This window comes from Pan troglodytes, chromosome 11, assembly GCF_028858775.2.
Source record: "Pan troglodytes isolate AG18354 chromosome 11, NHGRI_mPanTro3-v2.0_pri, whole genome shotgun sequence".
NCBI lineage: Eukaryota > Metazoa > Chordata > Mammalia > Primates > Hominidae > Pan > Pan troglodytes.
Genome location: NC_072409.2, coordinates 45,107,988 through 45,122,735, shown reverse-complemented (window position 1 = coordinate 45,122,735; position 14,748 = coordinate 45,107,988). Strand labels below are relative to the sequence as shown.

Sequence of the window (14,748 nt, the reverse complement as noted above, 5' to 3'; positions counted from 1 at the left end):
AGGGGTGTACATTTTATTAGCCTATTCAAAGAACACATTTTGTGTTTGATAGTCTTTATTGTATGTTTCATTAATTTATTTTCTTATTTCTTGCCTTCTATCTTTGGGTGAATTTTGTTGTTCTGGAAAGTTTCTTATGATATGTTCATTGATTTCTAGCCTTTCTGTTGTAATGTAGGCATTCAAGGCTATAAAGTGCCCACTAATGGTTTTAGCTGCATCCCAAAAGTATGTGCAGCATTTTCATTAACCTTTGTTTGAAAATATTTTATAATTTCTGTTGCTATTTGAAGTAAGTGTGGTTGTTAGTTTTCAGATGACCTTTTGTCAGTGTGTTTTCGTGTGGCTGCACTGTGGTAGGAGAGCAGACTTAGTGCTTGCGGTTTGTGGAGATCTTCCAGGACTGGCTCTTGACCCGGCTGTCAGTCTTTGTTGCTGTTCCAATGATGCTGGAGCTGAATCTGTTCCCTTCTCTCCACATCCACACTCCCAAGCTCCGCCACTGTGACTTCTGTTCTGAACAACTGCAGGGTCCTCTTGACGGGTACAACTCCGCCAGTCTGAGTCCTCAAATTTATTCTCAGTGGAACCCCATTATTCTAGGACAAAGTCAGGACTCCTGAACATGGTCCCACAGCTCTGCAAGGCTGCACCCGGAGCCTGGGCAGGCTCATCTCTGCTGCCTGGGCTCCAGCTATATCAGCGTTCAGGATTAGCAGTGCTAACTGTTGTTCCGATGTTCTGGATTCTTTTTAAGTGTTAAGGGTTTTTTTAAACTTTCATTTTTGTCATGGCAAAAAAAAAAATATATATATATATATATAAAAAACACAAAATTTACAATTTTACACATTTTCAAGCGTACAGTTCAGTGGCATGAAGTACATTCAGAGCATTGTGTAACCATCACCATCCATCCACTGAACCTTTTCATCTTTCCCAGGGAAACTCTATCCCCATTAAACACTAGTTCCTCAGCCCCCTCTCTGGCACCTCTGGTTTCCCAGGCCCTGGTAGCCTCTATCCTTCTTTCTGTCTCTATTACTTTGACTACTCTAAGTACCTCATAGAAATGGAATCATACAGTATGTGCCCTTTGGTGAATGGTTTATTTCATTTGATACAATGTTTTCAAGGTGCATCCATGTTGTAGTATGTATCAGAACTTTTTAAAATCAGCCAGGCGTGGTTGCACATGCCTGTGGTCCCAGCCACCCGGGAGGCTGAGGTGGGAGGATCGCTGGAGCCCAGGAGTTGGAGGCTGCAGTGAACTATGATCGTACCACTGTACTCCAGCCTGGGTGACAGAGCAAGATCCTGTCTCAAAAATAAATAAATTCAGAATACTGTGCAGCCACCACCACTGTTCATCTCCATCTCTTTTTATTGTGTGAAACTCTGTACCCATTGAACAATAACTCCCTATTGTCCCTCCCCCAGCCCCTGGGAACTTCCATTCTGCTTCTGGTCTCTCTGACTTTGACTCCTCTATGTACCTCATAGAGTGGAATCACACGGTATCTTTTTCCACTGGCTTATTCTACTTAGCAAAATGTCCTCCAAGGGCACCCTCGATGACATCCATGTTGTAGCATGTCCGAATTTCCTTTCCTTTGAAGGCTGAGTGATAGTTCATTGTATCTGGTACCACATCCATTCTCAGGGGAATCCTGTTACGGGATTGTCTGTCAGTTCTGTCAGTGGACGCTTGGGTGGTTTCCATCTTTTAGCTGTTATTAATCTGCTGTGAACATAGGTGTACAAGGATCCCTTCAAGACCCTGCTTTTATCCTTTTGGGAATAAACCCAGAAATGGAATTGCTAGATCATATGGTAATTGTATGATAGTTTTTCGAGGAACTATTTTCAATAACAGCTATACCATTTGACATTTCCACTAACAGTGCACAAAGGTTCCAGTTTTTCCACATCTGTGCCAACAGAAGATTTCCTTTCTGGGTGTGTGTGTGTGTGTGTGTGTGTGTGTGTGTTTGAGACGGAGGTTTGCTCTTTTGCCCAGGCTGGAGTGCAATGACACGATCTTGGCTCACTGTAACCTCTACCCTCTAGGTTCAAGCAATTCTCCTGCCTCCCGAGTAGCTGGGATTACAGGCGTCTGCCACCACAGCCAGCTAATTTTTGTATTTTTAGTAGAGACGGGGTTTCACCATGTTGGTCAGGCTGATCTCGAACTCCTGACCTCAAGTGATCCACCCGCCTCGGCCTCCCAAAGTGCTGGGATTACAGGCGTGAGCCACCGCGCCACCGCGTTCAGCCATCCTTTCTGGTTTTTGATGGTAGCCATCCTCTCAGGTGTGAAGTGGTATCTTGTGGTTTTGCTTTACATTTTCCTAATTGAGTAGTGATATTGAGCAGCTTTTCATGTGCTTATTGGCTGTTTCTATGTCTTCCTTGAAGAAGTATTTATTGAAGTCTTCTGCCAATGTTTGAATCAGCTCGTTTTTTTCATTGTTGAGTTTTAGGAATTTTCTGCATAATCCAGATATTAATCCCTTATCAGATATATGATCTGTTGATAGTGCCTTTGGATGCACGAAAGTTTTAAAATTTGTCTTGTTTTTCATTTGTTGCCTGTGCCTTTAGTGAAATATCCAAGAAATCACTGCCAAATCCAATGTTGTGAAACCTTTTCCTTAAGTTTCCTACTAAGAGTTTTCTGGTTTTCGCTTTGACATTTAGAACTTTGGTCCATTTAGAGTTGATTTTTTTTTCTTTTTTCCTGAGATTGTGTCTCACTCTGTCGCCAGGCTGGAGTGCAGTGGCATGATCTCAGCTCACCGCAACCTCTGCCTCCCGAGTTCAAGCAATTCTCCTGCCTCAGCCTCCCAAGTAGCTGGGACTACAGGCTTGCACCACCATGCCCAGCTAATTATTTTATTTTATTTTTAGTAGAGACGAGATTTCACCATGTTGGCCAGGATGGTCTCGATCCCTTGACCTCATGATCCGCCCGCCTCGGCCTCCCAAAGTGCTGGGATAGAGTTGATTTTTGTGAGGCAAGGCAGGGCTCCACCTTCTTTTCCTGGTATGTACATATCCAGTTTTCCCAGCAGACGTTGTTGAAAACTGCTTTCCCCTTTGAATGGTCTTGGCCCCCTTGTGGAGAGTCACTGCAGCATAAGAGTTAGCCTTCATCTCTGGGCTCTCCTCTCCTGTGACTCCCGTAATGTTTTACTCATCCACTTCATGGTGGACCACCCTCTGGCTCTGTCCACTCTGCCACTTTTTTCCTCTGCTCCTCACAGGATCATTTCCATTGTAAGTGTCTCCAGCTTGCTGATTCTTTATTCTGCCTGCCCAGATCTGCCGGTGAACCCCTCTAGTGAATTTGTAAGTGTCAGTTATTATTTTCAGCTCTTCTAGTTCCATTTGATCCCCTTCATAATTCCTATCTGTTGATATCCTCATTGTGTTCCTCTGTGATTTTCCTGACTTCCTGTAGTTCTGTGTCCATGGCTTCCTTCAGTTCTTCGAGCACATTTAAGACAGTCGGTTTAAAGCCTTTGTTTACTAAGTCCAATGTCTGGGCTTCCTTGGGCATGTTTTTGTCAGTCAAATATTTTCCTTTGAATGAATCATACCTTCCTGTTTTATTTGCTTTAGATTTTGGTCACTAAATTTTTCTTTGTGTCTAAACTGCTGTTAAACCTATCCATTCAGTTTTTAATTTGGGTTATTGTGTTTTTCAGTTGAAATTTTTTTTTAACCATATCTGCTGTATCTTTAAAAAAAAAAAGTTTCTGACTCTTTACCAAAATTCTCTATCTTGTATCTCCTTCACATAATATTTTTTAGTTTTTGTTTGCTCTTTGTCCTAGTTTTTCTTTATATTGCCTTGTCTTTTCTTGTGACTTTTTAAATATTCTGTGTAGGACATTGTAGTTGAAATTGTATTTGCAAAAAGAATTTGAGGTCTAGTAGTAGGTTTCTCATTATTGTTTAATTTGCCTTAGAGCACTTTTCATATTCTTATCAGCCGTCTTTTAAAAAGTGCCTGGTCAAGGATAGTGACCATTTAAAAGTTGATTTGTTTTGTGGGAGTTCATCATATATCTTTTGTCATATACAAGGGGGCTTCCAAAAGTTCACAGAAAAAATGGAATTAAAAGATAAAAATGAGAAATATATGGCTGGCCATGGTAGCTCACACCTGTAATCCCAGCACTTAGGGAGGCTGAGGCAGGTGGATTGATTGAGTCCAGGAGTTCAAGACCAGCCTTTGCAATATGGCAAAACCTCATCTCTACAAAAAATACAAAAATTAGCTGGGCTGCTGGGTGCAGTGGCTCATGCTTGTAATCCCAGCACTTTGGGAGGCCGAGGCGGGTGGATCATCTGAGGTCAGGAGTTCAAGACTAGCCTGGCCAACATGGTGAAACCCTGTCTCTACTAAAAGTACAAAAAAAAAAAAATTAGCCCAGCATGGTGGTGGGCTTCTGTAATCCCAGCTACTCAGGAGGCTGAGGCAGGAGAATCGCTTGAACCTGGGAGGCAGAGGTTGCAGTGAGCCGAGATTGTGCCACTGCACTCCAGCCTGGGCGACAAGAGCAAAAGTCCGTCTCAAATAAAAATAAAAAACCAGCTGGGCATGGTGGTGCATACCTACAGTTACAGCTACTAAGGAGGCTGAGGTGAGAGGATCGCTTGAGCCCAGGAGGTCAAGGCTGCAGTGAGCCGAGATAGTGCCACTGCACTCCAGCCTGGCAACAGAGCAAGACCCTGTCTGGAAAGAAAAAAAAAAACAGCTGGGCATGGTGGCACATACCTATAGTTACAGCTACTAAAGAAGAAATACATGCTTTTTTCTTAACACAAGTGCCATCAAGTTCAAGACACTTTTATAAGCAATGATGCCAGCCATTTATAAGCAATGATGCTGCCATTTAGTCCCTCCCTGAAGACCTAATGGTCCTGGGAATTTAACCATGGCCATGGAGTCTTTTTTACATTATGAATTGACAAAAAATGGGTGCCCTTTACAGATGTTTCAAAATTAGGAAGCAAAAAGAAGTCAGAGGGAGCCAAATCAGGACTGTAGGGTAGATGCCTGGTGATTTCCCATAGAAACTCTTGCAAAATCACCCTTCTTTGGTGAGAGGAACGAGCAGGAGCATTGTCGTGATGGAGATGGACTCTCTGGGGAAGCTTTCCAGGGGGGGTTTTGCTGAAGCTTTGGCTAACATTCCCTAAACATTCTCATACTAAGCAGATGTTATATTCCTTGTTACCCCTCCAGAAAGTCAGCAAGCAGAATGCCTTAAGCATCCCAAAAGCTGTTGCCACAATCTGCTCTTGACTGGCCCACTTTTGCTCTGATGGGACCACTTCCAGCCCTCAGCACCATTGCCTTGACTGCGCTTGGTCTTCAGGACCATACCGGGAAAGCCACGTTTCATGTCGCTATAGTTCAAAGAGAGCTTCAGGATCTCCATCCCACTTGTTCAAAGTTACCACTGACAGCTCTGCTCTTTGCACCCGATGTGGGCGCAATGGGTTTGGCACCCATTGAGTGGAAAGTCTGCTCAACTTTCATTTTTCTGTCAGAATTGTGTAAGCTCAACCTACTGAGATGTCTGTGGTGTTGGCCACTATTTCTGCTGTTAACCACCCGTCCTCTGCACTTACGGCTCAGACCAGATGAGTGTTTTCCTCACAAAGTGATGCGGATGGCCTGCCGCTGTGGGCTCCGTCTTCAGCATGGTCTCATCCCTTCTTAAAAGAAGTCAACCATTTGTAAACTGCTATTTTCTTTGGGGACATGGACCCTGTAAACTTTTCAGAAAGCATCAGTGATCTCACCATTCTTCCACCCAAGCTTCACCATACATGTGATGTTGGTTCTTGCTTGGAAGAATTCACGTTATTGTGATAGGGGCTCTTTTCAAACTGAAGTCTTCTTCTTCTTAGTGCCTGAGACTACCTCCTCTTCAGACATGCTGCAATAAGTTAGTACAAGTTTATTTGGGTGCAAAGATTTTTTTTGAAAGTCATGCATAGTTTTTTCATGATATGTATTTTCCATGAACTTTTTGAAGACCCCTTGTGTGTGTGTGTGTGTGTGTGTGTGTATATATATATAATGGATATAGTCTACCAATCTGTGGTTTGTGTTTTCACTTTCTTAATGGTGAACATGAAATGGTAAAAATTTTAATTTTGTTTTTCCTAAAAGCTTTGCAGCTTTAGCTATTGCTTTAGATCCCATGAGCCATCTCAAATGAACTCTTGAGTATATTTTGATGCAGAGGTCAATCTGTTTTTTTCCTCTCTGCATATCTGATCGTTCCAGCCCCTTCCTCTCCATATTGAATTGCACTGAATTGAGCAGACATTTGTCAAGTGGCCGTCTGTGTGTAGGTCCATTTCTGAATTTGCTATTTTGTTTCCTTTAGCAATTCCCTTATCATTGTGGCAACACCACACTCTCTTAATGACTGAAGTTTTCTAGGAAGTTTAATCTTTGCTCAGGAAAAGACTTTCAGTGTGGATCTTCTTCAAGAAGTTCTTGATTTTTTTCAGGTCGTTAATATTTCCATATGTTTTAGGAACAGCCTGTCACTTTCTGCAGGCTAGCCCACTGGGATTTCGACTGGGAGTGGACTCAGTCTGTTGATTATCTGGGTGAGGTTTGACATATGAACAACATGAGCGTTCCTGTGAACGTAGTGTCCATTTACTGGCATCTTTTTTGTTTCTCTGCAGTGTAAAGATGTTATACCTCTTTCATTAAATTTATCCCTAGGTAGCTGATGTTTTGGAATGCTATTATAAATGTTATTTTTCTTTAAATCTCCTTTTCCAGCTTCCTGTTGCTAGAATATAAAACTATGGTTGACTTTCGTACCCCATATCCTGCAACTGTGCTAAATTTGCTATTAGTTCTAGAAATTGGTTTGTCCATTCTTGTGGGTTTTCTGCATACACAGTCTTGTCATCTGCATGAGGCCAGTTCTCCTTCTCTTTGTCCAGTCTGTGCGGTTGACTCCTTTTCCTCCCCGCCTGGAGATCCCCGCGGTGTCGACTGGAAGCATGGAGGCACCTTGGGGAGGTGTTGGGCATTTTGTCGTGGGCAGGGGCTCAGCTGTCGGTTCCGTAGAGGCCCTTCCAGATAAGGAGGCCCCTCCAGCCCCTGACTGCCGAGCTTGATTTCCAGGAAGGGGTGTGGAAGTCACCGAGTGCCCTCCATGCACCTGTGAAGAGTGCCCAGTGGGGCCCTCCCTGGAGTGGAGAGGAGTGACTCCCCGTGGCCAGCAGCCTTGCCTTCCTGGGGCACACCCCGCATACAGCTTCTCCCCGGGCTGGGACAGTGGAAGGGCTGCCTTGCCATCACCTCCCTGCACACTTGCTTTGCCCAGGTCCTGGGGCTCTGCTCCTGCCAGCTCCTGGGTGGTTCATGCTCCTGTGAGGGCACTGACCAGCCAAGCAGGAGGCCTTTGTGGTGGCTGAGTAGAGGCATGTGGGGCCACTCATGCGCCCTCGGGGTCCAGGCCCCACTAGTCCTCCTCCAAGGCCCATTTTGGCTGGTGGACACCCAGGTGTGTGGCCTAGAGGCTATCAGGCTGCAGCTTGGGGAAGCGAACAAGGGAGGGTGATGGTTCCTGGCCCCACACCATCAGTCTGGTGTCAGCCCTGAGAGGGTGCCTGTCACAGCAGGTTCCAGGACTGCTGCCTCCTGAGGATGGAGAAACTGCGGCACCCTGGGGGCCACTAAGGGAGGCCAGCTGATTGCAGCCACGTGTACCTTCCTCTTCTCGTCTCTGTGTTTCGTAGATGACCGCACCTCGAGCAGGAGTGGGGATGCCACGTCTGCCCCCAGCGCCCAGCCCTCTGTCCACCACGGTCATTCCCGGAGCCGCCCCGACCCTGTCCGTGCCCACACCAGGTACTGCCCTCTCCAACCTCCCAACCCCACCCTGTGCACTGCCTCTGGGTCAGTACAGAGGCCTGCTCCCAGCTCCAGTGTCCTGGGGGCCCTGGGCAGGCCAGGTGGGCCAGCTGGGGGCACAGGGCAGCTGGAACACCCCCCAGGTGCCCGTGCTGCCAGTCTTCTTGCAGCCACCTGTGGTCAGCATGCCTGGCCCCCGGCTGCGGATCACGTAGGCTTCTGCCCTGTCCCTTGCCAGATGGCGCCCTCGGAACCGCCCGGAGAAACCAGGTGTGGTTTGGCCTCCGAGTCCCCCCCACCGCCTGCTGTGGGCACAGCACTCAGCCGCGAGGGGGACAGCGGGTGGGCAGCAAGACTGCTTCCTTTGCGGCTTCAGACCCTGTTCGCTCCTAGGTTCCTGTGGTCCACGCGCCGTCTCCACACCCACTTCCTATACTTGAGTTGATGGTTAGAACCTTGTCGTCACCCTGCAGAAGTACAGTGCCTTGAATGCCAGCTTTTCCGTTCCCTGATGAAAAGATATGTTAAAAAAAATTATCGGAAAAGGTTTCATTTGCAATTGGCTTGTGCATTGATAATCTTTATTTACTGTTTTAAGCTGCAGAGATGTGAATGGTTTACAAATCTGAAGCTGAAGTTCAATCTTTGGTTTTCTGTTGTAAATGCCTTTTACAAACATTGAATTAGCTACCTTAAGTATTGAAGAGCTTCCAATGCTAGGTGAGCCCTGCTTTGTCCTCAGTAGAGTGCTGGTTCCCTGGGCTCATCCAGGGGCTGAGAGACGGCGGGACGCTGGGGCAGGGCACACTGGCGGAGCTGCTTGCTCAGTAGGGAATGTCAGCTGTTGCGCTGGGCCATGAGAAATCCGCCAGAAAATGTTAGGTGAGCAGACATGCCCCCGGTGCCAGTGGGCTGCTGTGAGTGAGGATAAGGTGTGTGTTGGGCATAGAAACTCTGGCTGCCCGCCCACCCTGTGGAGACAAGCGCAGCTCCTCCAGCTGGAGAGGCTGCCCTCTCTCCTGCCCACTTCCCTCCCTTCTCCATGATTTCCGTGGAGACCTGTGGCTCTGCTCACCCCTGGCACGCAGACCGCTCTCCGTCCAGCCCTAAGCCTGCTCTGCGGAGGGCGGGGTCATTCTTCTCCTGGAGATTTCAGTGGGACTCGTCCCCAGCGGGCACAACACAGCCCTTGGTGGGAGGGGAAGTCCCCAGCCTCCTCCACCTCCCACTGGAAAGCAGACTGCTTGGGACTGCCCAGCTGTGAATTGTATAGTTTCTGTACTTATTAGAACTGGGTAAATTATTTTGGTTCAAATCTATTATTCCATCAATTCAGTTAGAATTGAATTTTCTAGGTGATTATGCAGAATCTTCTGCCAGGGCACGATGCTGTCGTAAGAGATTTCTGTTCTCTGTACTGGGCCCCCTTGCCCTGTTCCTTGAGTGAAGTGGGGGCTGCCCTCACCTGTACCCCTTGCCTGTGAATCCCTTCCTTGTACATGGTGGTCAGTGGCACGGAATCCCCAAGAGATTGTATATCTGAAGGAGAAAAATAAACACTTTTGCTCGAAAACAGTGTGAAACAACATCTTTTTCTTACCCTCTGTCCATATAAAATCCAAAGCAACCAGCCTCCTAGGGAGCACAGGAGTTGGGAGCCAGTTCTGGGCTCAGCTGCATCCACACCTCTGGAGGAGGGTGCTGAGGGGCTGCGGGTGCTGGGCTGGGCTGTCCCCGGCAGGGGTCTGAGAGCAGGGCATCTGGCAGGGCTGCCTGGCCCCCAACACTGCCCCCGCCAGCTGTGGCCTGGACCCCGAGCACGGTCAGCTCTGCTGGTCGGGTTAGCTGGCTGGGCTGCCCACCACTCTGCACCTGATTACACTTAGCAGTGCCACGGGCTGTGACCATGATGGAGGGAGCCAGCCTCCTGGTCAGCGAGACACACCTGCAGCCCCTGTCTCCAGGAGGCTTGGTTTGCATTACTTGCTGCAGCCCCTGGGGCCACCCTCTTTGCTCCAGATGGGCCGAGCTCAGGGGAAGTGGGAGCTCCTCAGATGAGCTTGGACTTGTTGAGAGGAGGACTTGGGGCTGGGGTTGCCCATGGATCATGCAAGGGGCAGTGGCTTTTCTGGTAGGCACAGGGGCCTTAGGGAAGGTGGCCATCCAGGGTGGGGACTCATCCTGTGGGACTCAGCGCATGGTGGCAGCCAGCCCCCCAGCCTCCCACTAAAGACAGCCTCGAGCTGACTGCGGTCCCTCCTGCATGTGCATTGCAGGCCTCACCGTGAGCAAGCTGAGGGTCCCAGTGTCTCCTGCCCGGTCCACTGTGGGGGCTGCCTTGGCTGTGGGGCCACCTCCTCAGAGAGCTGCAGTGCCAGCCTTCGAGCTTCTGCATGGAGGGAGGAGGAACACTCATCCCAGAGCCTCCTGTTTTGGGTGTTGGAGGGCAGCTCGCTCCCCAGATGCTCCAGACGGCACAGGAGCAGAGCGTCTGTTTGGGTTTCTGGCAGCCGTTCAGTGTGCTGACTGGTCACACAAAGAAGGGTGGCCCAGGTGACAGAGGCCGCCAGGGCTGTGCTGAGGACAAGACCATCTACACAGGGCGTGGGTCATGGCAGAGCTGGCGCAGCCTTCCCGTCGGCAGCTCCTGGGAGGGTGTCAGGGCCTGGCCCTCGGCGAGTGGCCAGCACCGCGGTGGGCCCACAGTCAGCTGCGCGGTTTTGTTTTCCAGATCCTGAGAGTGAGAAGCCTGACTGACCCCGCCTAGACGCCAGGCCCACTTCACGCCGTCTAAGTGGAGAAGTGACGGACCCTCAGGGCCAGCTGCTCCTCCTGTCCAGTTCACGCTGTTTTGTAACCACTTTCTAAGCATTTTTTATTCACAATTGGAAACACAAATGTAATGCAAGAATAAAAAATATTTTGGGGCAGAAAGGACTTTGGTTTTTCAAACTATTTCCTCTCTGGTGGCCCTCGGCCAGCCAGGTGACTGGGATGTGACGGGGGTGGGGGGACATTCCCAGGACCCTGGCACGCTCAGGATAGCCCTGTTCTCTGCAGGGCCCTGGAGGTGGCGGCCCCGGGGAGGCTGATCTCCAAGTCCCCCCGATGCCAGCTGGCACGGACTCGGGGTCCTGGGTGCCTCCTGGCCTTTGCTCACAGAGCTCCATGAGGCAGACCCTTCCCTCTGGTCTTTGGAGGCTTGAAGTCACCCACCACCCCCACACCCACCTCCCAGGCACCCTCCTTCCAGAATTCACCTGCACTGGCAGGGAAAACACCAGTGGCCTGGGGCCAGAAACCTCTGGCTGTGGGGTGGCAGGTCTGAGACCACTGGCTCCTTGGAGGGCTGCATACCCCCCACTCGTGGGAGGGGTCCTAAGTGTGAGAAACGAGGAACGTTGACATGGCCTCACCAAGGAAACGTGCCGTGGTAAGGTCCCCACACCCTAGCCTGGCCAGCAGGCACAGGGGCCTTATGCTGGGTCCAGAGGTCTAGGGAGAATTTGGGGTCCCATGCATCACAATGAAAAAGCATTGCATCTCTATTTTCATTAATGTCTAACTGCAATTTAGCATTTCCTCCACTAACAGCACCTGGACTTCATCACCACTAGACACCACAGATATTGCTGTGCCATGCCATTTACATCCATGACACAGTGCCCTTCCCTGAGATGTAAAACTGTCCAGCCAGCTGATAGAGCGGCGCTGCCTGCCTATCTCAAACATGAGTCTTCAGGGCACAGTGACGCTGCTTCCCCACGGGAGTGTCGGAGATGCCATCCCGCTGTGTGCGGGTGACCTCGGAGTCCTGGCTCTTCTCCGTGTGATCAGCAGGGTAGGCCTCCTCCAAGCCTCAGCTGGGAGCAGGGATGGCACGGTGCTAGGAACATGGCTTCCCTTGGTCTTAGTTTGTGTTCTCTTCTGTTGGTGGCTCATGTGACTGGTTTTCTGTGGACCATAGTAATGCAGTTTGCCTTTTCTTTTTTTTTTTTTTTTCTTCTTTTTTTAATGAGACCGAGTCTTGCTCTGTTGCCCAGGCTGGAGTGCAGTGATGCAAATTCAGCTCACTGCAACCTCCGCCTCCTGGGTTCAAGTGATTCTTCTGCCTCAGCCTCCTGAGTAGCTGGGATTACACGTGTGCGCCACCATCACACCTGGCTAATTTTTGTATTTTTAGTAGAGATGGAGTTTCAGCGTGTTGGCTAGGCTGGTCTCAAACTCTTGACCTCGTGATCCGCCCGCCTTGGCCTCACAAAGTGTTAGGATTACAGGCGTGAGCCACCGTGCCCGGCCGCAGTTTGCCTTTCAAACTGCACATTTATTTTAATCATTTTCTTTAAGTGAATAATAGTATAAATGTCAATGGTAAAATTTGGTGGTAGTATGGTAGTAAATAGTAGTACAATGGTCAATGAAATGATAATGGTCAAGCCAGCACCCTCTGGGGAGATTCTGCACAGTGCACTTCCAGGACTCTGGGGCCCCGAATCCCAGCTTCATCTGCTGCTCAGAACCACCTAGCAGCCCTCCAGGGCCGCTAGGAAAAGGCCCCAAGCCTCAGCCACAGAATCCAAGGCTCTTGGTGTTCAGCCTCACCCACTAGACGCGTCCCTGCTTCAGGCTTCACTGCTGCTGCACAGCGTGCCAGCTGGGCCCGGATATTCTTTTTTTTTTTTTTTTTTTTGAGATGGAGTCTCGCTCTGTCGCCCAGGCTGGAGTGCAGTGGCGCGATCTCGGCTCACTGCAAGCTCCGCCTCCCGGGTTCACATCATTCTCCTGCCTCGGCCTTCTGAGTAGCTGGGACTACAGGCAGCCCTGCCACCAGGCTGGCTAATTTTTTGTATTTTTAGTAGAGACGGGGTTTCACCGTGTTAGCCAGGATGGTCTCGATCTCCTGACCTCGTGATCCACCTGTCTCGGCCTCCCAAAGTGCTGGGATTACAGGCATGAGTCACCGCGCCCAGCTCCGGATTCATTCTTGACCCTCCCAGTCCCGGGTTCTCTCCTCCTCTGGGTTCTATCACACAGTCTGGGTGGACAGCTCACGAGAGCCCCAGAGACCTCAGCCCCTCATGGAGAGTTCTCATGGGTGCATATTATTTGTTATGCTTGACTTCCTGAAAGCAGGGACTTAAAATTGTTTTTGATAGCCCTTCACCTTCCAAAACAGTCACTGAGTGAAGCTGGCGCGCAATGAATTGTGCTGATGAAGGCAGACTCCTTTGGGCAGATGAAGCTTCCAGTGGGTGCTTATTGGCTCTGATCACAGCATTTCTGGGATGGAAAGGACCCTGCCAGGCCTCTCCTAGGACAGCAAAGGCAGCATCACCTGGGGCCAGTCCAAGCTCCTCCTGCAGGGTCAAGGCAGCCAAGCCACAGCCTCTGCTCTCCAGTGTTGTTTTGTTCTTAGCTGACCCCGGCATCCAACCAGACTTCCAGTGTCCAGGGTGATATCTGCGCCTCATCTCCAGGCTGAACAGCTTCAATTCTCTGAAAAGTGCTTATTACTAAAGGGCTGGTAAGGCTAGGCGCAGTGACCTATGCCTGTAATCCTGGTGCTTTGGGAGGCTGAGGCAGGAGGATCACTTGAGGCCAAGAGGTCAAGGCTGCAGTGAGCCGTGATCACATCACTGCACTCCAGCCTGGGTGACAGAGTGAGACCCTGTCTCTAAAACAAACAAACAACAACAACAACAAAAAACAGAAACAAAAATAAAACACCTGAAGAAGCCTGTCTTCATTCATTAGAGGATGCAATTAAGCCTGGGCCAGGACACCTGCCTTCCAGGTGGTTAAGGGAGTTCAGCAATGGTGACCACTCTGTACACATCGTGGTTGTGGTCCCTGAACTTGGCTTTATTAGACTTGCCCTTGAGAAGGGGCAGAAGGCCCGCATGCCACAGGCATCACTGTGCTGGTGGTGGCTCATGCAGTCCTGCAGAGGTGTGGAGAAGAGTCCCTCACCCTGAGAGGACACTGGGGGTTGAAGGCTGCCCGAGGCCAGGCTGGATGGGGAGACAATGTTGTCCCATGCAACTCTGTGAAGAATCATTCATTTCTCACTGTGGTGGACAGCAGAGACCAGGGTCCTGGGCTGCAGGGGTCGGAGCCACAGCCAGCTGGTTCTGCCTCCCAGTGAGGCTGTGTGGGCCGGGGCAGGAGGGCTTTGGAGCAATAGCAGTTCCTAACAGTTGATCCTTTTGAGCCCAAGCCCTCCAAATTTGATCACCAGCTCAAGGTTCTGTGAGCTGCCAGACCCATAAATCCAGCTGCCTCTCCCCCTCTCCATGGAGACCCTCAAAGTCATCTTGAAGATGCTCCACGTTGTAAAACGATATCACTCCCAAGCTTCATGGGGTCTTCCCAGATGTCCCAGTTTCCAAGGCTGGCATGACCAGTCACCTGGTTCATTCTCAGTCTAGGACTCAGACTCATCCTTGTCCCCTCATTTCCCAAATGTGGGCTGTGAACAGCTGAGTAGATGTTTTAGCTGAAATGTCCCCAAACACCCTTCCATCCAGTCTCCTCACTGCAGCCTGCATGATCTCTTCAGAGTCAAACAATGGATGCTCCGGTCCAGCCTCCTTGCCCAGCTCTGCCCTCTCCAGGTCTTTCCTACCTGCTGCTCCCCTCATTCTGAGCCCCACCACTAGGCGGGGTCCCTTGAGCCCTGAGGGGCCCGGCTCCGTCCTCCTAGGGCCTCACAAATGCCTACTCGGCGCCTGGTCCCTGCTCCAGCCTCACTTCCGTAGGCAGCCTCCCCAACTCAAGGCCGGGTCAGCCTGATGCCCCTGTGCTCCCTTCTGAACGTGGCCTTCCCTGTGGACCTCCTGTCT

The 14,748-nt window shown here is 50.0% G+C and overlaps 2 protein-coding genes across 24 annotated transcripts in view; one reads left to right on the top strand and one right to left on the bottom strand.

Annotated features, from left to right (window-relative positions):
- Positions 1-12,623, top strand: part of WNK2 (WNK lysine deficient protein kinase 2) — a 138,223-nt gene extending 125,600 nt beyond the window's left edge. For 11 of the 20 annotated variants that reach the window (XM_016961176.4, XM_054658273.2, XM_016961175.4 and 8 more), the window contains one exon: positions 7,792-8,138. In XM_016961176.4, the coding sequence (XP_016816665.2) occupies positions 7,792-8,121 (330 nt within the window). In that variant the 3' untranslated portion in view covers positions 8,122-8,138. The other 9 variants (XM_054658267.2, XM_016961178.4, XM_054658265.2 and 6 more) reach the window with 7 other exon arrangements.
- Positions 8,670-14,748, bottom strand: part of C9H9orf129 (chromosome 9 C9orf129 homolog) — a 28,502-nt gene continuing 22,423 nt past the window's right edge. For 3 of the 4 annotated variants that reach the window (XM_016961184.4, XM_016961185.2, XM_063787664.1), the window contains 2 exons: positions 9,372-9,445; positions 8,670-8,821 (listed from right to left, as the gene is read on the bottom strand). In XM_016961184.4, coding sequence (XP_016816673.1) covers positions 8,670-8,821; positions 9,372-9,445 — 226 coding nt within the window. Of the gene's footprint in view, positions 8,822-9,371; positions 9,446-14,748 lie in introns of those variants that run through there. The other variant, XR_010148637.1, reaches the window with a different exon arrangement.